This window comes from Miniopterus natalensis, chromosome 13 (assembly GCF_054644295.1).
Source record: "Miniopterus natalensis isolate mMinNat1 chromosome 13, mMinNat1.hap1, whole genome shotgun sequence".
In the NCBI taxonomy this organism is placed as follows: domain Eukaryota; kingdom Metazoa; phylum Chordata; class Mammalia; order Chiroptera; family Miniopteridae; genus Miniopterus; species Miniopterus natalensis.
In genome coordinates this window covers 23826713-23853097 of record NC_142093.1, presented here as the reverse complement: position 1 = coordinate 23853097, position 26385 = coordinate 23826713, and the positions used below count along the sequence as shown (strand labels likewise).

General features: G+C 38.2%; 3 protein-coding genes across 5 annotated transcripts in view; 1 reads left to right on the top strand and 2 right to left on the bottom strand.

Annotated features, from left to right (window-relative positions):
* Window positions 1-1778: 1778 nt before the first annotated feature.
* CRIPT (CXXC repeat containing interactor of PDZ3 domain) lies at window positions 1779-8783 on the bottom strand. The gene is made up of 5 exons (XM_016216980.2): window positions 8699-8783; window positions 6444-6509; window positions 5609-5663; window positions 2413-2516; window positions 1779-2134 (listed from the first exon to the last, which is right to left on the bottom strand). Exons 1-5 carry the CDS (start codon window positions 8712-8714, stop codon window positions 2070-2072), a joined length of 306 nt encoding a protein of 101 aa, XP_016072466.1. The 5' UTR covers window positions 8715-8783; the 3' UTR covers window positions 1779-2069.
* A 177-nt stretch (window positions 8784-8960) lies between these two features.
* On the top strand, window positions 8961-24748 carry PIGF (phosphatidylinositol glycan anchor biosynthesis class F). 3 transcript variants are annotated; one of them, XM_016216973.2, is made up of 6 exons: window positions 8961-9044; window positions 10648-10893; window positions 11496-11587; window positions 12838-12954; window positions 18633-18741; window positions 24443-24748. In XM_016216973.2, exons 2-6 carry the CDS (start codon window positions 10666-10668, stop codon window positions 24554-24556), a joined length of 660 nt encoding a protein of 219 aa, XP_016072459.1. In that variant the 5' UTR covers window positions 8961-9044; window positions 10648-10665; the 3' UTR covers window positions 24557-24748. The 3 variants fall into 3 exon arrangements, with proteins under 3 accessions (XP_016072459.1, XP_016072460.1, XP_087679657.1); XM_016216974.2 differs by lacking the exon at window positions 8961-9044 and adding an exon at window positions 9500-9667; XM_087823531.1 differs by lacking the exons at window positions 8961-9044; window positions 18633-18741 and adding an exon at window positions 9598-9667.
* Window positions 24144-26385, bottom strand: part of RHOQ (ras homolog family member Q) — a 32558-nt gene continuing 30316 nt past the window's right edge. Inside the window, exon 5 of the mRNA XM_087823532.1 lies at window positions 24144-25107. Coding sequence (XP_087679658.1) covers window positions 24952-25107 — 156 coding nt within the window. The 3' untranslated portion in view covers window positions 24144-24951. The remainder of the gene's footprint in view (window positions 25108-26385) is intronic.

Sequence of the window (26385 nt, the reverse complement as noted above, 5' to 3'; positions counted from 1 at the left end):
ATGTACTTCTATTTAAAATTCTCAGAACAACTTACATATGTATACATAAATATGTATTTGTAGGATACTGAAATTATTAGTACTCTCCTACTTCCTAGCTAAGGAAACTTAGAGCTAAAAAGTATTAGGTGGTTGGCATGAGGCTATAAAGGGTTAAGTCTATCTCTTCTTAACCCTAGTTCCACTCCATAAGGGGGGAAAAACAGTAATAATGGCTTTCAGATGTTTCTATGTATATACCCAAACTTCTGCATATATAGTATATAGAATTTTTATATCATTTTGGTTACATATTCTAATAAGTGTTCTGAAGTGTTCTATTGATATTTAAGTTGTTTCTAATACATATTTGAATCCAGTCTGAGATTTAAAAAAATATCTCATTTCATCACTTTAACATTTACTTTAAAACGTCTGACCTTAATTCTGTCATCTTATTTAATGTTATAGTTTCTGTTGATATGCCTTCTTTTAAAAAAGTATTTTGTGTCCATGTTTTGTTTTGGGATTTACCTTCTTATCAAATAAGTTCTATTCAATGTATGACAGTCATATTGTTATTTCAACAATATGAAGATTTATAATACTTATATTCTGATCTGAGGTTTAACACTAACAAAAATCTTCATAGCAGAGCCTATGGATCACTGGGTCATTTATGGAAGGAGGCTACTCAAGGCATAAATATGAAATGTGGGTTATGGAAGTCTAGATCCCAGTTAATACCTAAGATATGTACCTCTCCCAAAGTTGGCCAACCCAACTTTTAACGTATCTGGACCACTCTCTAACTGGGTCCTATTATGAGTCCCTTTTGTTGATTTTAACTAAAAGTCCCAAATTGATTAAAGCATAAAAAGATCCTTCCTTCCTTCACAGGTATTATTATTTATTATATTTTACATTATCCTTGTGATCTTTCTAGATATTAGTAACGTATCTCAGAAATACTATTTTAAAAACTTATAAACAGTTAAACTTTATTTTCCATAATTTTTAAAATGCAATATCTATACTACGTATATCATCATATTATCTATTTTACATATTTTATAGTGATAAGTATTTATACATACTGTACTTAGCAATAGGGAATACTTTTTTGGTCTCCCCTAGCAGACTGCAGGTTTCCAAAGAAGAAGTCCTAAACCTCTGAAGGTAGCATTAAAAAAATCTTTCTTTGAAGATATACATACATACATAAATACATATATATATTTTAAGAATCAAAACGTTTGCTTTGTTTTTTTTCTTTTGTGTGTGTTTGTGGTGGGGGAGGCAGGTTATAGAAGTTTCATTTTTGCTTCAAAGAGCTTTCCCAGAGAGTGGTGATTCATTTACATTCTACATCATCATAATGAACACTGTTCTCCTGGCTTTCATAATAGTGTGAATTCAAGGTCATGTGTGTAACATGCATTTTCCTGAAATCCAGTGTATTCATTTGCATATACATGGGGCGTCCCCGTGTTCTTATTTTCATATGAAAGGTATTATTAGCACTATGGCTTCAAGAACAAATTTTTAAAAATCATAAATACAACTTGTGTTTGATTTGGGTCTGGGCTAATTTCTAAGGAACCATTCAGCAATAATGGTCTCAGCTACTTAAATATCCTGTCAGCTGAAACTAATTAAGGGCTGCTGATTCTAAGAACTAGGCAACCAACAAGGGAATGAGGGGAAAATTATAAGTCTGGATGCCAAGTTCTGAGAAAATATCAATAATCCCCTTGTCGCTTTTGCAATATATATAAGTAAGTAGAGGGAGAAGATAATAAGAATTATAATTCTTATTTAATGTTAAATAAAAAGTGCATACAGAACTGGGACAACATTTTTGTTGTTAAATTTGCCACTTCTTCTAGTTAAGTAAGATGCTTGGAAGGCAGACTACTTACATTGCTGCTATTCAGAACTTCTACAGAGCAAAAGAATGAATCCGTTTCCCTGCTTTAAACTTAATTGTCTTAAAACATGTTATTTTGTAATTTGAAAATCTATGATATGCCTTGAAAATTTAAAACAGAAAGCAAAATCACGGAAAGCCAGAAACTTCATCAATACATCTAGACAGATGTTTGCTTGTAGTTCTTGGTATCCAAAACCTTTTTTCCACACATTGCACAGATGCCTAAAACGAAAGAAAACATGTGAACATCAAATCACAATATCAGCTAACTACTAAGACCAATAAATATCTAATACCAATGGTTTGGTTAATTTAAGTCAATTCTGAAGCTAAAACCGTAATTTTACAGCATCAGAAAAGAAAATATATACTTTTAAGGATGAACAAGTTCTATTTTGCCTTAGGAAAAAAAGGATTTGACGATTCCTTTTTCTATATTATCCAAATTAGTACCAAATAAAATAGATTTGATATGAATAGAAAAATGGTATTAAACTTACCCTTTTTGTAGGCACAGCCCTGGCAGTAATTAGAACCTGGTTGATGCACAGAACTTTTACAAATTCTGCAAGTGGAAAACTTATTCTTTCCATATGGATCAAATCTAGAGAATTTTTTTGAAGAAAGAAAAATGTATAATACCATAGAAACTCTCTTAAATAACCTCACTTAAGCAACAAATGGGATTAATCCATGCTCTCCATTTCCTCTATCAAACTCTTTCAGTTGGCTACTCTATAAAAAGCCTGCACACTTCTACCCCTTCCATGCAAGCTGTATGCTTATAGAGTCAGTTGTACTTAATCCCAAACCTGTTTATAGCCAATGTATTTGTCAAGCTATGTCTGATAAAAATATTATGGAAGCTAATAAAATGGGAGTGCAAAATGAGTGACTGAGTCCATTAAAAACTAAGTGAATGCTTTAGGATGACTAGTTAAGTGTGAATCACTAAAAGTGCTATTGATTTAGGTATGGGTAAGACAACTGTTAAAAATTGGGGAAAAGGCATTACATGGGAGGATCTGACACTTTGCAACTGTCAGTTCTAGCTCCACTTTAAAGATACTGGAAATATATATTCTGGTTATGAATTATATGAGGAAAATATGAAGAGCTCATACTCAAAAAGCTTTGTCCTGATACCAAATGACTGATGAGTGTATGTAGAGTTATGTGCTTTAATTTAAAAAAAATAAAGTATGTGTATTTTTAAAGATTGGTGTCTTCAATTAACTGATCTAATCTCTTTGGATAAAAAGGATCATACTCCATAAAAATGCCACATTATAGTGACTGAGTGCAAAATAACTTGTCACTTTACTCTCCACAAGAGAAGATAGGCACTATCCTTTTCAATAAGCTCAATTTGTTTCAGCCTGTATGTCTGAGATTACTTTTTCTTAAAACCATACTTTATCATTCTAAGATATACATTTTAATATCTCTGAAATCTTCACAATTAACTGGCAGAGCTTTTTCTTTCTTAATGATGCATCTTATAAATGATGGTATCTTAGATTCAATGCAATACAGTAGTACACTTTCCAAAGTGAGATATTTAGAGAACCCAAAAGTAATAGCTCCTTTTTAATGATATCGCAGTAAATTTGGGAGCATAAAGGAACTGCAAGTATCTAAATTCTACAATCTGTAAAAATAACAATGTAGTCAATATAACTGAATGGTCTTAGAAGACATCAATAAATCAGTCAACAATACATAGTATGACACTGCTCATCACTTAAAAGATTACGTCTATTGTGCTATTTATGTGCCAGGCACTGGATATAATAAAAGCTTAGTTTTATTTCTAATCCTTGGGATGTCATCAAACAGGTATTTATTTATAGCAAATATATACTGAGTGCCTACTATATGCCTGCTACTGTTTTAAATACCAAAGATGAACTTGACAAAGCCTCTGCCCTCATCAAGATGACATTCCGGTGAAAGGAGACGGACAATAAGCAGCGAAACAAACACACTTTTCTGACAGTAATACGTGTTGTAGAGAAAATTCAAATGGGAGACTGTGGCAGACACGAGGGGAAGGAGGGAAGGCATTACTGTAGATGCTGGTTAGGGACCCTCTCTGAGGAGGTAACATTTCAGCTGAGACCCAAGTAACAAGAAGCAGCTAGCTATGGAAGTTCTGAGGGGTGAGCTCTAGAAGAAGAGAGCAGTAAGCACAAGCCTCTTCCAGTGGGAGTGGGCTTGGCACATCTGATGCAGGGGCTGCTGTAACAGGAAGCCAGAGAGGTGGGAGGGGCCAGGTCAAGGAGAACCTTGTAAGAACATAGCAGGGGGCTTGGATTTTACTCAACGTAACAAGAAAACCAATGGAGGTTTTGAGCAAAGAAGTCACATACCATTTAAAGGACAGTTCTGGTTACTATAAGACTTAACAGTAGGGAAATAGAGAGGAAGCAGGGAGATATGAGGTTATTAGGTATCCACATAGGAAAAAACAATGGCTTGGAACATGGTAGTAGCAGTGAGATGGACAAAAACAGGTCGATTCAGCTATATTTTGGTTGCAGAACCAAAGAACTTGCGGATGGGTACGGGAAGTGAGGAAAAGGAGGGAACCACTGAGGCAGTCTGGCTTTTAGGCCTGCACACCTGGACTGGACAGTGGTGCAATGATGAGAAAACTGATTAGAAGGCTGAAAGAAAAAGAGGTTAACGGCTAGACATCGACTGGATAAGTCAAGTAGACAGCTGGATGTATGTTTGGAACTCAGAGAAGTCAGAACTAGAGATAGGCATTTGAGAGTCATTAATAGATAGTTTGAACTTAAAGCCATTAGACTAAAGTCAATGAGGAGAAATTATAAATTTATAAAAGGGAAAGAAAAAGTCTAGGATTGAGTCCAGGGGCATTTGACTGAGAAGAAACAGCCAGTGAGTTGGGAGAAAAGACGAGTGTGGTATCCCAGAGCCAAAAGAATAAAGGGTCCTAAAAATAAAGAGTTGTTAAAAGGTTAAGTAAGGTAAGAATAAAGAAGTAGACATCAGTTTTAAAGGTCGTGTGTGATCTTAGTAAGAGCAGTTTCAGGGGTGTAGCTGGGATAAAGCCTGAATAGAATGGCTGAAGGAGAGGATGGAACTTAAAGACAATGAGAAAATGTCTAGATAAGGTTTTTGAAAACTTTTGCTGTGAAGGGAAGCAAGAAAATGGGGTGGCAGCTGGAAGGGTTCATGGGATTTTTAAGACTGGATATAATAAAGCTTGGTGTCAAAAACTGTTTTTAAGGTATGAGATATTTTTATCCCCATTCTCAGATGAAAAGTAAAGTTCAGGAAAGTTAAGAAACTGGCTTAATTTGTGTAAGGTCACAGAGCTTGACAGGGATAGAGTCTAGATTCAAACTGAGGTCTGACTCCAGAACTTATGCTCTTTCCACATTTCTCTGTTGCTTAATTTGCAGGATAATTAACAACTAGAAAAAATAAAGGTCATGCTCTCTGGTGAAATTATAAAAAGAAACTACCATAGCACTAATATCTTCATGTACAGACACAGTGAGGAAGAACAGGGTGAAATCAGCAAGTTATAAGATAGCTTGGCTTTGCATGCTAGGAACTACCTAACTGTTTTATCACAATAGAATGATGTACACTTCAGTAAGCTTAATGTTAAAAGAGTGGTAATTTTATGTATTATTGCTCTATAGGTGCTCTTATACCTACCTTGCTTTTTTTGAGGTCAAAGCTTTGTTTTCATTCAGCTTTCTTCCACCACTTTCTGTATCGAAACATACATGTATTTCAGTGAGTTATTTCTACACATTTTCCATATAATACATACCTACAATTAAAAAGTTCATTTTTTTACTTCTTACCACTAGACTAGCCTATATCAAAATTTTCAAAATTCTTCATTTAATAGCCAGGTTCTTAAGACATCACTTAATAAAAAATTATTAGGAAAACAATAAAAAAATAAAAATTTAGATAAAACACCATCATTTTATTTCTCAGACTCAAAGCAGGACTTTAGGAATGGACCTACATTTACTTTATCCACTGTAAAATCTAGAAACCACTTCTTTGGTGCCATTGACCTTAAACACAGTGAAAATGTTTCTTTCCTTCCCTTTGACATTTGCACTGTATTTAATGCTTAGGAAGGTGATACTGGATAGCCTATAATAAATTATCTTACACCAAAAAAATTATTAAGAGGGTGAAAACATTTAAGTGATTTAACAATATAAAAATCAAGTAAGGAGAAGGGGAGTAGATACCACCTGTAATTAAGCTGAGTCAAATCAATTACTATGATATACTCATTGCTTGAAAATCTAATTATTGTACTAATTCCTGCCTACAAAATTAGGAACCGCAACATGTAACTGAGAGAACTAAATAAGATATTAAATTGTTGGGGGATCGGGTATAATTTAATGTTTAATAGATGAAATATTTTGTACATAGAACATTTCATTTTACAAATAATTTAAAGCTAAAACATTATTCACAAGAAGTATTTGATCCAACTTCTGTGTTCTGAAAGGAAAAATACCTGTGGTATTCCTTGCACCATCTTTCCATGTGTCTGGAGTGATAACAGTGCCAAGTTTCTTTTCACCTAGTATAACAAGATAATAAAAATAAAGCAATTAGTATTTACTATCTAATAAATATACTATGTTGTGCCAAAGTTCACAATGGTATCAAAAGTCATATTACAGTAGGGGCCTGTTAATGCTGGGGTCGGGGCCAGTGAACTGAGACTTAAGATACTAACTGTGGGCAATGGATAACTGACTCCTAGTAAAATTTGTAGTATAATAGGCTTATAATAGGCTTCCTCTGTATACTTTAAACAAATCAGGTAAAAATATCTGGTAAGTCTGTTCATTCCATAAATATTTACCAAACATCTATAAATCATTTATACCATGTATAGACCATTATACAAAATACAGAGGGAAAAAACCTGAGGAGTTAAAGTTCTAAATTTCAAGGAGCTTTCTGATTTCTCTAACAGCAGTCCTTAATTTGCATTGTATAGGTGGTCCTTAGGAGACGCGAGAACTAGATGAAACTGTACACAAACCTTTTGTATATATTCCCTTTATTTATAGACTCTGGTAAGAGTCTATAGCTTTCATCAGATTTTAAAAGGGTTCAGAGAACAAAACAAAAAAAGAAGTTAAGAACCATTCAACAAAAATATAAGCTAGAAAATAAAAAGTCTAATAACTGAGAGCTAACATAATTTGAGAGCTAACATACTAGGAGAAATTCCATGGAGAAAGAAACCCCTCAGCTAGGGAAATCCGGGAAAGTTCCGTAGGACAGGCAACAGAGAGGGTATGTGGCAATGGGGGTGTGAAGAGAAACGGAGGAAAGGAGCTGAGACAAACGAGAAAAAGGACACATCCTGGGGAAGGGCAGGAGAGCTCAGTGTACAAATGAGCATGCAAAATGGTTCGGCTTGGCCCAGGTGTGAAAGGAGTAAGGTGAGTGAAAATGAAGTTGGAAAGATAAATTGTGGAGGGTGGTCCTGAATGCCAGCCTCCAAATACAGAAACCCAAAAGTATTCTCTGTACACTGTGATTTAATTAATTATTTATTTAAAGTATATCTTTATTGATTTCAGGGAGAGGGAGAGAGAGAGAGAAACATCAATGACGACAGAGTCCTCATTGATGGGCTGCCTCCTGCACGCCCCCTACTGGGGATGAGCCCGCAACCCTGGCATGTGCCCTGATGGGGAATCCAACCACCATCTCCCCGATCCTAGGTCGGTGCTCAACCGCTGAGCCACGCCCGGCCGGGCGAGACTTTATTAAAGTAGCTTGTCCATGGACAGTCTCTTATCTAATGTAAGATCTGTGATTCAAACTCACGGGTGTCTGTGTTCAAAGTTTTTTCTACAGGGAGGATATAAACAAAATGGATTATGTTAGACGGTAATCAGGACTAGAGGACTTGAAACCTTGTCACAGACGTGCCAGATGTGTCCAGCCTGGGGAAAAAGAAACTTGGGCATATGACAGTTATTTTTAAACATATAGACAGTGTGCAAGGTCAGAAAATCCCGTCTTCTAGATTGGCATTAGAATCACTGGACGGCAAGGATAGAAGACGGAATCTTCTAAAAGCCGGTGACATCTGCGCTGGGCGGTGAGGCTCTCCTGCCACCTTGCCTCAACACAGCACATAGTCATGCAAAACGCCGGGGGCCACTGGGTGCGACGCTGACTTCGGGTTGTCAGATAAGACATAGGGTGCCCAGTTAACTTTAAACTTCAGATACACAACGAATACTTTGTTTTGAAAGAATGTCCTAAAAGTAAGTGCTTCAGGACAAAGCACTCCTTACAATAGTAAGGAGCAGCAAACAGAAACAAGTCCTAAATATTGCATGGAATATACTTATACTCAAAATTACTCGTTGTTTACCTGAAATTCCAATTTAATTGGGGGTCGGTATTTTTATTTGCTTAAACCTGGCAAATGTACAAGTGGCTTTTAAGGTTCATTCCTACCTCTCGGGTCTGTGGGGGAGGGAGCCGGTCAAGAAGCTGTATGGGATGAAATCCGGGGTTGGGGGGAGCAACCCAGACAAAGAGGCGCAAAAGCTGAGAGCACTCTAAATGCAGCACAGAACAATACGACGCTCGGGGTGGGCAGGAGTGGTCAAAGGCCAGGGCAGGGCGGAGGCTAGACCCAGACCCGCGCCGGACGAGGGAAAAGAAAGGGCGCAGTTCCCGGGGGCTCCAGTCAGGGGCCCCTCCCGCCTCCCGCAGGCACGGCCCCTCGCTCACATTTCTCGCACACCATCCTCCCGCGAGGCTCCCTCCGTCGCGGTGAGCGGCGGCTGGAAAACAGCAATACGGCCGGGGCCGGAAGCCCCTTCCGGGTTACACACAACCTCTTCCGGCCTCCCCGCCCCCCGCCCGCCAATCCGACACCTGGAAAGCCGAGGGCGGAATACACTCGGGCGGTAGGCGGGGCTGCTTCCTTTGCCCGCCTCCCCACCTCTGCGATTGGCTGCGCGGCCTCGGGTTTCCGCCCCATAAGCCTGCGCCTGCGCGAAGGGTCGCCGGGCCAGGCGCGCCAGATGGTGGGAGGTGGTAGCGCCCCTCGCCGTCCTCCTGGCGGGAGATTTCGGTAAGCCCCGCCGAACAGTCCGGCACGCGGCCTCCGGGGCGCAGGCGACCACTGCCAACTGCCCGGGGGCCGCGAGCCTCCGTGCCCCTGGCCCACCCGCGCCAGCCTTCGCGCGTGACCAGGGCCCCTCTGACGGACCGGCTCCGCCTTTCGGTGTCTGTCCGTTTGTCCCGGTCCTCACGCCTGGGCTGTTTCAGCCCGTACCCCGCTGCCTCGCTCCCGCTCGCTGAGCTTTGGGCGGAGTCCCGCGCGACCCAGCTTATGTTGGGGCCGGACGAGTCCCGCGAAGTCCCCGGGAGCCGGCCGGAGGGGCCTTCTCTCAGCCCCGCCCAGCCTGCGGACCCGGGCCAGGTGTGACCGTGGACTCCGGGCCGTAGCCCCCCCCGCCCTTGAGGGGCGCCTAATGGGTGCCCTCCGCTCGCTCGCCAGGACCTGACGGGGCTGGTCTCCAGAGGGGCCACCATTTGACCCCCTCTCCTTTGTTTGTTTGGTCCCTCTTTCATTCATTCATCCTTCCGTTCATTCATTGACTCAGTAAGCACTGGGATTTGGATGCTGCTCACTGGATTACAGCCGAACCTGCTCGTGTCAGTTGGGATTCTGAGAGTGGCCCAGAGAAAAATGTACGGGGGGGGGAGGGTGTTTGTTGAATTAATGTATTGCAGACCTGCTTCCCCGCCCCTCGGCTGAGAGTAGGATCTCTGAGATAGTTTTCCTTTCTCCCTTCTTGGCATTCATACTCTTCTGGACCCCTAATGTGTGCTTTTATTTGAAATGCCGGTAGCAGGTGGAAGCTTACGACCTTGGGCGTGTTCCCTAACCTGTTTAGCCTGTTTCCTTATCAGTGAAATATTTGTCTTTGAAAATTACAGTGCGAATTAAAGGAAAGCTGTTAGGATAAGGCATGGGCCTGCCCTTTTGTGCTAGAGATGTAAAATATATTCTGGAGTAACCACAGTTACATGTGGACTATTACTTTAATAAGACCGTTAACATTAGTGCTATGTATAAGCTCTCTGCTAGGTAATTTATAAAGATGTGTGTGTGTGTGTGTAATATAGAAAGTAAATTATTTTCTTCCATTTGTGTGCTCCTTTTGATTGGAATCTAGCATCTGTAACAAACATTGTCATTTTGGTATTTCTGGAGCGCTAGGATCCCTTAGTTTAGCATAATGTTTTTTGAACTCTCTTGATTACACTGGCCACCATTTGAGTATTCAAGTGTGCACTTGGTGTCACTTGGCATTTGCTGGATGTTGTGAACTACTGTGATTATTAGACAAGGATCCACAATGGTAAAATTGTCAACAGGTTAGCCAAAGTGTATTCATGGGGTTTCTAGAATGTATAGGTTATATTTCCAACAGGGACAGATCATTAATCCATGCAGTTTGTTTTCACCTCTGACTTTGACCAAAAAAAAAGAAAGAAAGAAGAGAAAAGGAATTGCTTATTTGGTACTAGTACATGCGCTTTTTGCAGAAACTAGTCACATATTTAAGAAATTAGAAAATTTGTCCTTTTAGGCTCTGAGAGCTGTTTACCATGTTAGTCTATGTGAGCATTTATGCATATGCTCTTCTTAATTTGTTTTTCATTAGACAGCCACTAAAGAAAACATGAAAAATACTGATATCAAGAGACTGCTGTATACCCATCTTTTATGCATATTCTCAATTATCCTAAGCATCTTCATTCCATCATTCTTCTTGGAGAACTTCTCAATATTGGAGACACACTTGACATGGTTGTGCATCTGTTCTGTTTTTGTAACTGCCGTCAATCTAGTATTATATTTCGTGGTGAAACCAAATGCTTCAACTAAAAGAAGTTCATTATCATACAAGGTAAGGCTCATTTCTTGATAAGTGATTTTTAGATAGAGATAGTGTTTCTTTTAATGAAAAAATAAAGCATTAGTCAAGTACTCAGTTGCGTTATTTACAGTGATGACAGAGAACCTGATATTTTTTTCAAATTAGTAGCCTGTTACTTGCTGGAAGGCTGTCCACAACATTTGATAGATCCTTGCCATGCATCAATTGTGAAATTAATAATATAGCAAATATTTCATGTATCATCATAATAAGGACCATGTTTGTGTTTTGTAATCTAGCAGTTATTGGTAAATAGTTCATAAATACTGATTAACAACATAGCTCAATACATACCATAGAAACAGAAATCCTTTTTGACTATAGTGCTAGTTGGGTGGGTAGAATATCGGGGAGCCGTAATACTTGCCTTGTAAGCTTTTCTACTGGGCTGTATTGAGTGCTGTGCACCTGACTGTGCACAGGATGTGATCTGATCTCTGGATACCCAAATCCAAAGAACATTCAGTTGTTCACACATGGGAATAAGTTATGTTTATAAATAAAATGGAAATATGTCCTGTCCTTTAGGCATTCTCTTGAGTCTTCATTCAGTTTTTTGTTTTTGTTTTTAGGTAACCAGATTTTTGAAATGCTGTATCTACTTTCTTATGTCTTGTTTCGTCTTTCATGTAATTTTTGTTCTATATGGAGCACCATTAATAGAGTAAGTCTGAAATTTCTACCTGAAGGCAATTATATTTTAAAACACCCATTTACTAAACAAAGGACTAATTCTGTTGATTAGAGAAAGACTGCAGTGTGTTTGATTATTGGATCATGGAAGGATACATCATTGCCCTTCCTTAGCGGTGTTATTCTTTTATAAACTGAAATAACTTAATTCATCAAATGCTCCCTTTACCTAGCCTTCTATTACACAATTGCATGTGGGGGTGGTGGGAGGTAGATGAGAAACTATACTATACCAATAAATGTGTGACCCTTAGAGCCTCTAAGGGAACTTACTATAGTGGTAGGGGTAAGTTAGGTACTATTAGCCTATCAGTTCTTAGTAGATGTGATTCTGAAGTGCTTGAAAAAAGTGCTTGTTTTCTTAAGAAAAGTCAGTAGATTCCTGTATTTAAATACTTAATAAGCTAATGTTTATAGTTTAAAGGTAAAATTTAACTCAACACTTTTTCAAAACTGACCAGTTTTAAATTAGAGCAAATTAAATTTTTGAGTATTTCTTACATAACATTCATTATAGTTTGGGAAACTTTAGCAGTGATTGATGATCATGGTGAAATGAGTGATGATATAAATATATACACACAAATATAACTATGTATATAGTTATGTGTATTTACACATCTTTTTTTATATATACACATTAAATTAACAGTTAATTCTTTTCTAGAGAAGGGAGGACGAGACCTTTGTAATGGTAAATGGATATTTCTATCTAATCCATTTTAGAGTAGAGGGAATGTTTAGAGCAATGGTGCTCAAAGTGTGGTTCCAAACCAGCATCAGCATTTTATTGAAATGCAAATTCTCAGGCCTCAGGTTGTCAAAAACTCTAGAGGTGGGGTCCCCCAATCTTTAGTTTATCCAGCTTTCTAAGTGGCTCTGACATAAGCTAAAGTTGAACTGGCTGCAGAGAAAGTTCCAGAGACTATTGAGGAAGAAAGTTAATTATCTAGAAATAGGGTTTACTTGCCTTGAACAGAAAGGATCATAGGATATTTAACACTTCTGAACTCTTATCATTAAAACCAGATATTTGCTAGATTATTTTTTATAGTTTATATTTGTCATAGTCATCATTTTGGTAGGACTCATGTTACCTTTCAAAGTAAAGTACAAGAAAATATTTTTATATTAAATCTATTTAAGTAACAAAGATTATGTATTTGTGTATATGTACTCCTTTAATACTTTTAAAAAAATAATGACTTTTTTTTCCCCTAGGTTGGTGTTGGAAACATTTTTATTTGCAGTGTTTTTGTCTACTTTTACTACTGTACCTTGTTTGTGTTTGTTGGGACCAAACATCAAAGCCTGGTTAAGAGTTTTCAGTAGAAATGGGTAAGTTTTAATTTTAATTTAATATTTTAGTGATGTTTGAAAATTAATGTATTTTTCTGTTCATGGCAGCTAGATAATTGTTCCATGAGTCTTTCTCAGCTCTCTATGGCTCTCAGACATGCCTTAAGGGCCAGGGCCCACTGCAGTTGGGGACTGGAGAGAGGGAAGGAGTTGTATGCACTTGAGGGGGATCCAAGCAGGGAGAACTACAGTCCCCTCCCTCTACTTTAGCAAGATCAGCTCCGTCCACATTTTTCAGTATGGTACAATTCCATTTAGCCTTTTGTTTGAAAACAGGTTTCTGCTACCAAAGGAAAGCTTTGAAAACCACTTCTCAGGGATAATTTGTCACTGTGATAAAACTGTAACAGATAAAATTACTTCCATACATCTTATAATGTAGAATTGGGGTTGCAATCTAAAAATGTTTAGTGTCACAACTACCATTTCTTGTTTAGCCTCTTTTGTGGTGTGACATCTGAGTGCAAGTTATATAGGATTTTATTTTCTTAGCAGCCATATATGTTTTCAGCATAGCTAAATTAAAATTTTAGCTTCTTAAAAGGCATTGAGATGATTTGCATCAGAAATGGTTGAGTCGTAACTAATAAAACTAGAAAGTTCCTTGGTGCCCATAATTTTGTCCTGTTTATCACCTAGCAGCAAAAACTCTTGAGCTCCTACTCTGTGTGCCATGTTGTGCAAGCTGTGTGTGGATTCTTTGTGTGTGTGTGTCTGTGTGTCTGTGTGAATTCTGAAGTGTTAGCCATGATTGTCTCCTTGAGGAGCTTGTATGGCCAAAGGACAAGAATGAAATGAGCAAACAATGTGAGGCTAAAATTGTGTAAATCAGACAGTAAGTACTGTAGGAATCCAGAGGGGTAGGAAACCACTGAAGAATGAGCTGGAGGTGGGGTGATCTGTGAAGGACTTGGATCAGGAGTATGAGATTTGGTGAGACTAAGGGGAAAAGGGAAGATGCCTCATGCTGGGGGAATGAATGAAACCATAGAAAATGAAGTGAACATGTTTTTTGTCTGATTTGGAAGGGAATGGCTCAACCAGAGCAGAGGATGCCTGATGGGTAGTGAGGCTCCATAAGTTACTTTCTCTTTTCCAAATGAACACTGTTCCCCCTTTAGAACCATCTAGTGTTCATAAAGTCTCTAGAAAACAAAGTGTCATTATTGAAAAGTTTTCCCCACATTTTTACCACAGTATCCCAAATGGCATTAATTTCTTTTAGCATTTTAGTTTGAAAATTCTAAACAGTGAAAACTGGTTGAAACCTTATTGGTTTCGATGGGTGATTTATCCAGCTTTGAATTCTATTTCTGTGATAGTGTAACTGGGGGAAGATACCTGATTTCTATATTTAGTTCTGCTATAATATGGCATATGCAGCCCGAAAAATCCCTGCACTATGGAAACTTGAACAATAAAAAACACATAAAGAAAAATGGGAACTTAATAAAAATGGTGGGGCAGTTTTATGCATGTTAAACATGTTAAGAAAGACATAAATATTATAATAAATATAGCACTTTTCCTTGGAAAAAACCTGAAGTTTGCTTTTGGTAGTAGATGTGGGAAGGGTTGCCTCTCGTAAGCTATTATAAAGTGGTAAAGGAGGGTTGTTGGAAATCTAACAGAAAGTTAAGACCAGATGTGGAGGTTGTGGCTCATACACAGGAGGGGAACTGAGGTAACTGGGAGATGAACTTTTTAAATAATATTGAGATAGAACTCAAATACAGTACACTTCACTTATTTAAAGTATACAATTCAAGCCCGGCCAGGCGTGGCTCAACGGTTGAGCGTCCACCTAGGATCCAGGTGACTGGGGTTCCATTCCCAGTCAGGGCACATGCCCGGGTTGTGGGTTCGATCAGTGACTCTCTCATCATTGATGTTTCTGTCTCTCTCTCTCCCTCTCCTTTCCTCTCTCTGAAATCAATAAAGATATAGTTAAAAAATATATATATACAATTCAATGGTTTTTAATATATTCACAGATATATGCAGCAATCACCACGGTCAGCTTCAGAACATTTTCATCACCTCTAAAAGAAACTCTATACCCTTTTGCTATCACTTCCTATCCCCTCTTCTCCATCGCTAGGCAACCACTAACCTATTTACTGTCTCTATAGATTTGACTATTCTAGACACATCATAAAAATGAAATCATGTAATATGTGATCTTTTGTAATTAGCTTCCTTTCACTTAGCTTAATGGTTTCCAGTGTCATCCATGTTGTAGCATGTATGAGTACTGAATTCCTTTTAATGGCTGAATAATATTCCATTGTGTGGATATATACCACCATTCATCAGTTGATGGACATCTGAGTTGTTTCCAATTTTTGTTATTATGAATAAGCTGCTATAAACATTTGTATACAGGGTTTTGTATGGACATATGTTTTCATTTCTCTTGAGTGGAATTACTGGGTCATATAGTAACTCCATGTTTAATTGTTTGAAGAACTGCCAATCTGTTTTCCAAAGTGGCTGCACCATTTTACATGCCCATAGCAGTGTATGAGGGCTCCAGTTCCCCTACATCCTTGCCAACAGTTGTTTATCTGATTTTTTTATTATCGCTATTGTAGTGAGTATGAAGTGTTATCTCATTGTGGTTTATTTGCATTTCCCTACTGACTAATGATGTCAGACATCTTTTCGTGTGCCTATTGGCCATTGTGTATTTTCCTTGGAAAAATTTCTCTAGATCCTTTGCTCATTTTTTAATTGGGTTATTTGTCTTTTTATTATTAAGTTGTAAGAGTTCTTTATATATCCTAGATACAAGTCCCTTATCAGGTACATGATTTGCAGATATTTTCTCCCTTTCTGTGTGTCATCTTTTAACTATCTTGATAGTGTCCTTTGATAGTGCCAGTGGGAATATAAATTACTATATCTTAATCTATAAGTAAAGGAAAACTTCAGTTTATAAGGAAACAGATTATCTCACATACTGAGCTGTGTGGTTCTAGATACAGATAGTCAAGGTGTGGCTGTACTTCTCACTGGTGCTCCTGGTTCTCATTCTTGGGCTGGCAGCAGCTCTCATCTTTGAGTTTCCCTAAACTAATTATTGGGAAGGAGAATGGGATTGCCAGTATTTAATTAGTCTAATCATCGAGGATGAGGTAAATGTTGGGCAGTTAATCATTATTACAAGTATTCCATGTACCATGAGTTATATAACTGGTTTACTATTGAAGGTTATTATCACATTTTTGTGATTATAAATGATATTATGAAAATCTTTGTACCATGTAATTTTGCATACTTGTGCAAGGGTTTCTGTAGACTAGGTTTTTGGAATAGAAGAATAGAGTTCATAGATCAAAAGAAGTTGATAGACGCTGCCAAACTAAAGTTCTAATTTGAAGAATAGGTTCTCTCTCTCTCTCTCTCTCTCTCTCTCTCTCTCTCTCTCTCTCTCTCTCTCTCGTGACAGTTTCCCTGAATCCCCATCAAGGCTTTTTTTTCTTTTTTTTTTAATCCACACTCAAGGATATGTTCGTTTTTTTTAATTGATCTTAGAGGGATATGTTTGTTGGTTTTTTTAATTGATCGTAGAAAGGAAGGGGGTGGGAGAGAGAAACATTGAAGTGAGAGAGAAACATCAATCTCTTGACTGCCATACAAACCCTGACTGGGGATCGAACCCACAACCTTTAGGTGCGCCAAACAATGCTCCAACCACCTGAGCCCCCCGGCCAGGGCAGGGCTGTTTACTTTTTATCAGTCTACCAGGGCTACTGCCTAGTGGGTTCTGCCAAGGGGGCAGACTATGCTACAGTAGCTTCATCTGATTTCTAATGGGATGCATAGCCCTGGTCAGAATTTTTTAAAGTTTGATTTATGGAACCATCATTTATTAAATTTCAGCTGAATATTACTGATTAAATTGTAGAGGTAGCATTTCCCTTTCCCTGCCTCCATTCTCTCCTCCTCCATGTTACAGAAAACTGGTTAGAAAATAACGTACAATCCTTGAAATGCATCTTCAAGACAGGAAAAATGGTGCCAGTTAAGATGGGATGACAGCTTCAAAGATAATTCTCTCATTGTATCTGAGCAAGTAGGTGGTGTGGGCAACCTGCCCATGTGAAGTGTGACCAAGGTGAAAAGAAATGGCAAGGCAGCCCTAAAAACTCACTTGTCAGCCAAAAGTTACCTTAGAAAATCCTTTAAATTGCCTGAACAGTACAATTCTCTTTTTACATTCAATTCACCAGTTTTTTCCTAAGCTTGGAACATATCTCTGTTCTATTGAATGCTAGTTGAAGAAAATGACTTGCATTTGTAGGTGTTACCTAAAATAAAGAACAATAAAGCCCATCAAGTAACACAAATTTGCATATATGATGATTAGCCCCAGCCTTCTTCCAGCCCCTTTTCAACAAGAACAAGCTGAAGCTCTTATTTTGTGTAGGTGAGGGAGGGGAATAACGAGATGGCCTGTTGATGGATTGGCTTATGAACTGACTTGTCATTTGGGGCTTCTTTAATTCAGTGAACATTTTGGTGTAATAATTGGCTTATTTTTAATGAAAGAAACCATCTCACAAAACATGTTTTTCCCTTGTACCACACTAGCTGAAAGAAACTGCTCTTCATAAACTTTATAACAGTCCTGCATGTTAAACAATTGAATATGTGGAGTGCACTTACTGCATTGTGGTGGGGCTTCTCTCTCCTGTGACCACACTGATGTTCCACACAGCGGGCTGAAATCAAGACCTACTAAGAGACTGGTAGTTTTGTCTTTCTGCCTTCACACTAAATAAAAATGGGAAAATCACGGGGTCCTATGTTGGAAAACACACTGTAGTTCATTTTCCTGACATAAATAAATATTACATATCTACAACTATAGTGTACATGTTTAAGTCCAAGGGTCACCTCTCATAAACAGTGTGTGGCAAACAGTTAACACATGGTCACACCTATTCAGTATAAATTTAAAATTGCTATAATACATATAGAAAACTTTTCTGTGAAATGAAACTTTTCATACACACTTAATTTTAATTACACAAACATGTCTACATAAGTAAAAACAGGTAAACTAATTTGTTAATTTTTTAAAATATGCATTCAGAAAACCTATTTTATTATATAACGGACTTTCAATTTTAATGGACACCCCCTTGCCCAAATTAGTCTATTATATCGAGGTTTACTGTACTATTATAACTATTAAGGGATAACAACAGCAAAACCGGGTTTATATCACGATGCTTTGAGTTTTGTTTTGAAGGATATATACATATGTGTGCATATATGCAAATATGCATATATAATTCTAGACAAAATTTGTGCATGCATAAAATATTTCTGGAAGGATATATATAATAAGTTGGTAATAGCAGTTTGTAGGGAAAGGAACTAGTAGTGATGATAAGGGCAGGAGGAAGACTTAGATTTCACTGCAATGCTCTTTAATGTCGTCTGATTTTACTCTGTGCATATGGTTAGCTTTCCAACAGAAAAACGCTTATCTTCTTGCCAATTAATTGTTAATAGTTCATGGTAAATATATGTTAGTTTGAGGTGTCTGTTTTAAATGAACAGAATATGTATGCATAGTGTTAATTTGTGCTTCTGCAGCAGCTGAGATATATATCACCAGTGATTTACATGTTTGTGTTTTACAGAGTTACATCCATTTGGGAGAATAGTCTCCAGATCACTACACTTTCTAGTTTTCTAGGAACATGGCTTGGAGCCTTTCCTATTCCACTTGATTGGGAAAGACCATGGCAGGTTGGTTTCAGCTACTTAAAGCAACAAAATAAATGTTTGTACAATAATAAAATTGATGGCGCTAACAAATACATAGCATATATATATATATATAAATATTTGTGTAAATTGTTTTGTTGTTCAATTAAGTAGTGATACCAGTTCCCTTTGTCACTGTAATCTAGGTGATTTCTTGTTGGAGCCTGTCTCAGTGCCACAGGCATCCAGACCAGTCTGGTTCTATCTTCCAGCACTGCTTTTTTCTACATATATAGGTGAATAAACAAGCTTAGGTTGTGGATATGTATAGGACTTTTTAAAAAACAGGCTACAAGTTGCAGGAATTCCCTATTTTCAACTTTGATATTCATTGCCTTTGTGATCTTAGAGTCATATTTTTGTTAATGTGATTGATGGCCAAATTGAATGTTGATCTTGAAATATTTTTTAAAAGCATGTAGCAATGTGGGTTTTTAAAAGGGGCACATATGAATGGAAACTCATTAGCATAAGTTTTTCATTTCCTATCACAGTAAAAATAGCTAAACAAGCTAGGTAAAGCACTAGATCAGTGTTCTTTTAATCCCCATTTTACAGATGAGGAAACTGGTACCAAGAAGATATGTAATATTTTAAAGTTCACTGAGCTAGTAATGCATATATCATTGTCTTAATTTTTAATGGCTTAGTGGTATGCCATTATAGTTATTCCAAAACTTATCTAACAGATTCACTATTGACAACTGTAAACCTACTGTTGCCCCACCCTGTAGGTAACCCATTAGGAATATGAACTAAAAGATTATTATGAAGTATAGCTCACATGTGTTAGTCACTTGTCCTGTGTGCCAGATACTGTAGTAGGTATGGTTCTAAGTTCCACATAGCGCATTCTTTCATTTCGTCATTACAGCAACCCCAGGAGGTGAGTGTTATGATGATCCTCATTTTGCAGATGAGAAACCAAGGCACACAAAGGTTAGGTGACTTGCCCAGAGTCACATATTTAACAAATGGCAGAGCTGAGATTCATCCGGTCTAATACAAAAATCAGTGTTCTTAATCCCTATTCTTTACTACTCAGAATATGCTTTGAAAAATGTCAAACATTACATAGACATAGTAGTACATTTTCCTTTCCTAAAATGTAAGCAGAGTTATAGTAATGTCTGATTGGAAGAGAGCAGTGTGGTTTTCAGGGGAAATAAGCTTGTGTATTTTTGAAGTGCCTTTCAACCAGAAATTATTAAATTTTTTTAGCTTATCAGGATGAAATTGTTTTATGTCTGAGAGAGAATTTATTTCCAGTTACCATGTACCCAGAACCTATACTATTAGGCCTTTGTTAAAACTGATTATTTTACACTGACCTTTTTTTTTTTTTTTTTTTTTAATATATCTTTATTGATTTCAGAGAGAGGAAAGGAGAGGGAGAGAGAGAGTTAGAAACATCAATGATGAGAGAGTCATTGATTGGCTGCTTCCTGCACGCCCCCAACTGGGGATCGAGGCCGCAACCCAGGCATGTGCCCTGTCTGAGAATCGAACCCCGATCGCCTGGATCCTAGGTCGCCGCTCAACCTCTGAGCCACGCCTGGCCGGGCTACACTGACTGTTTTAAGTGATGAAAAATGAGTCATTTGGTATAAAGGGTAATAGTACACTAAATAAGATACTTTCTTCACATGATGTAGCTGTTCATTTTTTTAATGTTTTTCTTTTTAACAGTAATTTTAATAATTTCACCTAATTGCATTGTATTATCTTTTGTTATGCAACAGGGGGGGCGTTATTCTATTACGTCATTTAAACTTTTTAAAAAATATATAAAAATTGGATGAAAAGATGATTGTCATTTTGGTGGCAAACACTTGTGAAAGACTTCCTTTACATGAATGTCTTTGAGTTTTCTGTTTTCCTTAAACAAAACAAGATAATTATACAAAGCCATCTCAGATTATTACAATTGGGAGAAATGTTTGTACCAGTGCAGTTGAGTCCTCTGTTCAGTAGATGATACCATGTGTTCTTGTGTGTGTGTTTTTATCCTCTTAGGCATGAAGAATGTTAAACAGAAATATCTTTGTATGTGAGACAAGTAAATAGTTTTAAATATAAACTTCAAGATCTAATTATGAAAATAGACAATTAAGCTAGGATTGTTTGACAAGTCAATATGAATTCTGTTGCCATAGTATAGGTTTAAATGTTTTAAAACAATTATAAGAAGGTTAGTAAGAAATTGCTTGAGGAAGAATTATTAGTGAGCATTCTCCCTCAACTCCCTTCAACTACTCCTTTTGCCATTCCCTGTCTTCGTCTACAAAAATCAGGGAAGTTACCCTTGTGTAAAGAAATTCTCCTTGCCCAGCTGGCGTGGCTCAGTGGTTGAGCCATCAGCCTATGATCTAGGAGATCGAGGTTCGATTCCTGGTCAGGGCACATGCCTTGCTTGCTGGCTCGATCCCCAGTAGGGGGTGTGCAGGAGGCAGCCGATTATGACTCTCTCATCATTGATGTTTCTCTCTCTCTCTCTCCCCCTCTCCCTCTCCCTCTCCCCCCCTCCCCCTCCCCTTCTCCCTTCCTCTCTCTGAAATCAATAAAGACAAATTTTTAAAAGATTATTTTTAAAAAATTCTCCTTAAAAAATTACTGTGTTATAATTAAGTCCCACTCAGGAAAGCCTGATCCATCACTAGGAAACAATCTCAAAGCCAGTCCAACATTTTAATTTGCTGATGGCATGGATTTCTTGAGACATTTAATAATAGCAAGTTATCCAAGAAGCCTTAATTGCTCATTAGACAAAAACTTTAACCTATATTTATTTCACTTTTGGCATTCCACTGGAGATGAAGTATAGCAGCTGTTTAAAGAATGTGTATGTGAATGTGTGTATGTGTTTAGAAACAAAGAGCCACAGTGAAATTACAAAGTGATTAAAATAGAGTTTAGTAACCCAAATTGGAATTTGGCTGGGATTCCCTAGGGATTATTACTCTCCCTACTCTTGGACAGCATGCTTTTTAACAAAGTGCAGATGCTTACACTCGGCTGGTGATGAGTAGACACAGCATGAGAAAGAGAGGAAAGAGTATTATCCCAAATGTTTACACAGGGTGTTAAATAAAAACTACTACGGTAAGAATTCGATGCTTTACATAGTAAACTATGCATGTTATTTTATTTGCAGCCCCATGTGTTAAGATGGGACACTGTTAAAGTAACAATCACTTAAAAAGCAACAACCAACAAACCAGTATTTAATTTGGTACTTAAAATGAATAATTGAAAATCAAATGGAAGCAGTGTCTAAAGTAACTAATTCACAATAAAAACCATAATTCAGGCTTTGCTTATGGAAATATGGTAATTCGAAATGGGCAAACCCAAAATATACCGTGAGAGATAGAATGAGGGTGTAAGTTAGCAACGTGTTAAATAAGATTTCAGGGGGCCTCTAAAATCACTTTTAAGAGCTTCAGAACTGATTATATAAAATATTAACTACAAGTTTAAGTTCATTCATACATGACCTTACTGGAAGCAGTGTATTTGCACTCACTAGCAAAACTGATGTCAATAAGATATTTTTTAAGTACTTTATTTCCCAGATATCTCACTACTTTGTACTAGTTGTTGAGTGACTAGTTTGAATTTCTATTGAGACTTAAACCTTTAATGAAGCCGGCTTTCTGAAAATAAGGCAATTTTCTACAATCTGCATATGAATAGGAAACAAATCTTTGGTTTTTAGTTAAAGTGGCCAGAAGGATTTTGCAAAAAGAAATTTACTAAAGAACCAAAGCAATGAAAAGGCTCTTAATAAGCAATGGGAAACTCCAAACCCCATGAAGGTCAATAGAGTACCTAAGGCACTTCAGGTTCAGATGACGCAATCATCTTTGCTTAGAGTTCTAATAATCTATGTACAGGGTTTTTACCATCTTATGAATGTGAATCTGAAAAGGTTATGTCCAACCATGATTGTGCAAAAGAAGAGAATCGTAAGAGTTGATATAAGGGAGTGACATTGGAGATCAACAGATATCTCCCATATATCTTCCACATTTATAGATGAGAAAACAGAAGCCCATTCATGAAACAGGTGATACCAGAGCTGTGTTTCCAGATTTCTAGTCCATTTCTCTTAGGGTAAGACAAATTCTAGATTTTGACTTTCATTGGCTAGTAAAAACAAGTGTGAAGAGTTCAGAGATGTGAATTTGAGAAAAAATAAATTCCCACCAAATCCCCAAAGACAAGTTGGAAATGTATAATACTTTACTGTCTTAATTCCTTTATACCATGTGTTGGACAGCTTAGCTAATATACTAATTGATTTATACAGTTCCTTTCAATTTTATCTAAAAATAGCAGACCAAAATTAAATGAGAACATTACATGAGATTTCTTTTGAGCATACATAGGCCATGGTACTTAATGTGAACCACCACTTCGGGGGAGAAAGCAAGCATCCACTGTCCAGTTCAGAGAGGAAACTCCTGACTAGTTATCCAGTAGACTCTCCACTCTTCAATGGCGAAGGTGATACTTATGTTTTAAAAAGTCTCTACAAAGCTCACATACAAGACAGTCCGTCCTAGATTTGTGACTGATAATGAGGATTTAAGGCTGTCATTTTCAAGTATAAAAGTTTAGTGTTCCATTACCCAATCAGTGCAATAGATATAGCTATAAGCTCAAGTCATGGAAATTAACAGGAGCCTACCAAAGACATAAAATCATAATTTAGGCAACAGCAAGTTTAAATGTAGGAAAGGGGGGGGATGTATGGATGAGATTATGCTTCTCTGAACTGCACTGGTCTGTTCATACTGTAACTGTCTAACACTGTGGTCTGTTGCATGGTATGTGGAATAAGGCAGATCCAAACAAGGAAGTAATTAGGTAACAGAGCTGGTAATTAAGATGGTTCACCTCTAACACAGTTCTATGGCCTGTTTCCCCCAGAGAAAGACTATAAGTGCTCTAGTATACCAGATAAGCTTCACAGGTAATGTGAATGGGGCTTTCACCTAGGGACCAACATGCACTGCTTGTGGATTATTTACTTCTGGCTTGGTGTAATATTGTGAAATGTAATATGGCTGGGGGGGAAATGGGTACCTGGAAGCCAGTATTTTGTTTAACTTACACTCTAGGTGTTTGGCTTAAGTTGTAGTTCTATAACTTCTGCTATGGTTCCAATACTGTATCTGAAAGATGGTATCAGTTTTATAATGGAAGCAATTGCTTCGTTATAAGTTCCATGTAACATGCTTGAATTCTAGGTCTTTAACACAATTTAGTTTCTTGTGGTTTGGTCATCATACATACTTCTCATTTCATTTGCTATACAAGCCAATGTGGAAATTCAAAAACAAAATTACCAACTTCAGAGAGCTAAACTGAGTCCAAGATTATGGCAAAGTCTGACCCAAAATTTTAATTTGTAATTTTAGCATGTCTCTCATGCAGTTTGGGTAGCATCAAACTAAATCTACAGTCGCCAGAAGCCTTGTTACAGTTGAATGCACATTAACTAAAACGTGTACATTTTTAGTGTTCATGATAAATGCAGTTATGACCTTATTACACTTTTGGCATTCTTTAAGAAAGCACATTAAGCTTTAATATAGAAATATTTAGGTTACACTTAACTTGTGCTCAAGTACTAATAAAACATTTGTTCTCTTGATCTCATACATTCTCTCCTCAGGTATGGCCCATCTCCTGTACACTTGGAGCGACCTTTGGCTACGTGGCTGGCCTTGTTATTTCACCACTCTGGATATACTGGAATAGAAAGCAACTTACATATAAGAACAATTAATTGGAACAAAGGAAGATTTTCTTGTGCAGATTCCATAAAGACTGTGCAGAAATATATGTGGTCTAAGCCAGGCAGTTCCATTTACAGCACTGTTTTTTTTTAATGTAGTTACATGATGTGATTGTACCTTTTTAAACTATGAAACCCCTGAGAGATTGTACCTTCTAGTTGAAATAAAGTATTTATAATAGATTGTGGCTTCAGATGCCATTTACTGCTTCTTGGACCTTTAAGAAACATTCTTAATGAACTTTATAGAATTCTGGTGACAGTTGTTTTTGCCTTTCAAGTTTTGAACTGCTTCAGTATTTATAAGAGGTCTGGGTATAGGTGTAGCATTTCATATGCTTGCTTAGAGAGAAATGGACAGTTTCCTTGGCCACTGAAGATGTTTCTCACGTAATCAAACAACAGTTTATACATCTTGATCCTATTCTTTTTTTTACTGTGTGTTTCTTTGGAGTTAAAATGGCTATGATAGCCTCATCAAAAACAGTCTTCAATCCCTTCTGGGTTAAAGCTGAACATTCCACGTAGCAGCACGCTCCTATCTGGGAGGGAGAAAAAACACACAAATACATAAAATCTTTTTACACAACTGGTATGACCCAAAAACACCATTATAAGGAACATAAAATACAACTATGCAAAAAGAATGAAATCATCATAACACCCAGAGATAGCTAACTGTTAAATTACTAGTATATATCCTTCCAGACATTTTGGACAACAATTCTTTCATCAGATATTTACTGGGTACCTGCCATATGCCAAGCACTGCTTTAGGTGCTGGGGACAATGTCAATGAACAATGCAGCAAAGTCCCTGCTGTGTGATGCTCACATTTGCTTAAGTTCTGGGGGAGGGACAAAGGAGGATGGTGGGACATGCCCTGGAGAAAAGTGAGGAAGATGGGGAGAGCAGAGGACGGTGGCGGCGGCCAGGGAAAGCTCCACAAGGCGAAGCGTGAGCAGTGAGGAAGACCCGGAGGAGGAATTTCTAGGCAGACGGCGCGCCAGGTGCCAAGACCTTGATGCAGGAGCTTGGAGCGGGCCAGGACCGGGAAAGAAGCCAGAGTGGCAGGAGAGAGGGCGCGGGGAGGGGGCGAGGGAAGGTCGGCAAGAGGAGGTCAGTGAGGTGGCCTTGAGGCCACGCTAACGACTGGCTTCTGCTGTGAGAGGGGACCTATTCTTTCGTTCATTGAAAATGTACTGAGCCTTTTTATTTGCCAAATGAAGGAATACAGGAGGAACAAAAGTAAGTCTCTACTCACGAAGCTTACGCTGTGGAGGGACAAGACCATGAATTAATAAATATAGAGGTAGCATGTCAGGGTAACATGGAGTCTGCAGGGAAATGGAGACGCGAGAAAGGTAAGGAGTGGGGACAAGATCAGGCAGGGTCTCACTGACAAAGTGATGCTTGAGCAGAGATCTGAAAGGAGTAAAAGAAAGAATAATGTTCCAGGGAGAAAAACATTCCAGGCAGAGGGAGCAGTGAAAGTTCAAAGCCCCGAGGTAGAAGACAGACGGGAACAGCAAGGAGGCCATGGGCCTGAGGCAGAGGCGGCAGGGGCCGTGGTGCGGACTGGCCTTGACCGCGGGAGCGGGGGGCCGCTGGCGGGTTCCGCGCAGGGCAGTGACCCGATGGCGCTTACATCTGAAAGACTCACTCGGGACGTTGTGCTGAGCACAGGGTAACATGGGGCACAGACAGAAGCAGGAAGGTGGGTTAGAATCTCCAGTACCCAGGCCAGAGACGGAGGGGCCCAAGGCCCGACTGAGACGGTATGGCGCGAGCATTTGGATTCTGGATCTATCAGGAAGGCA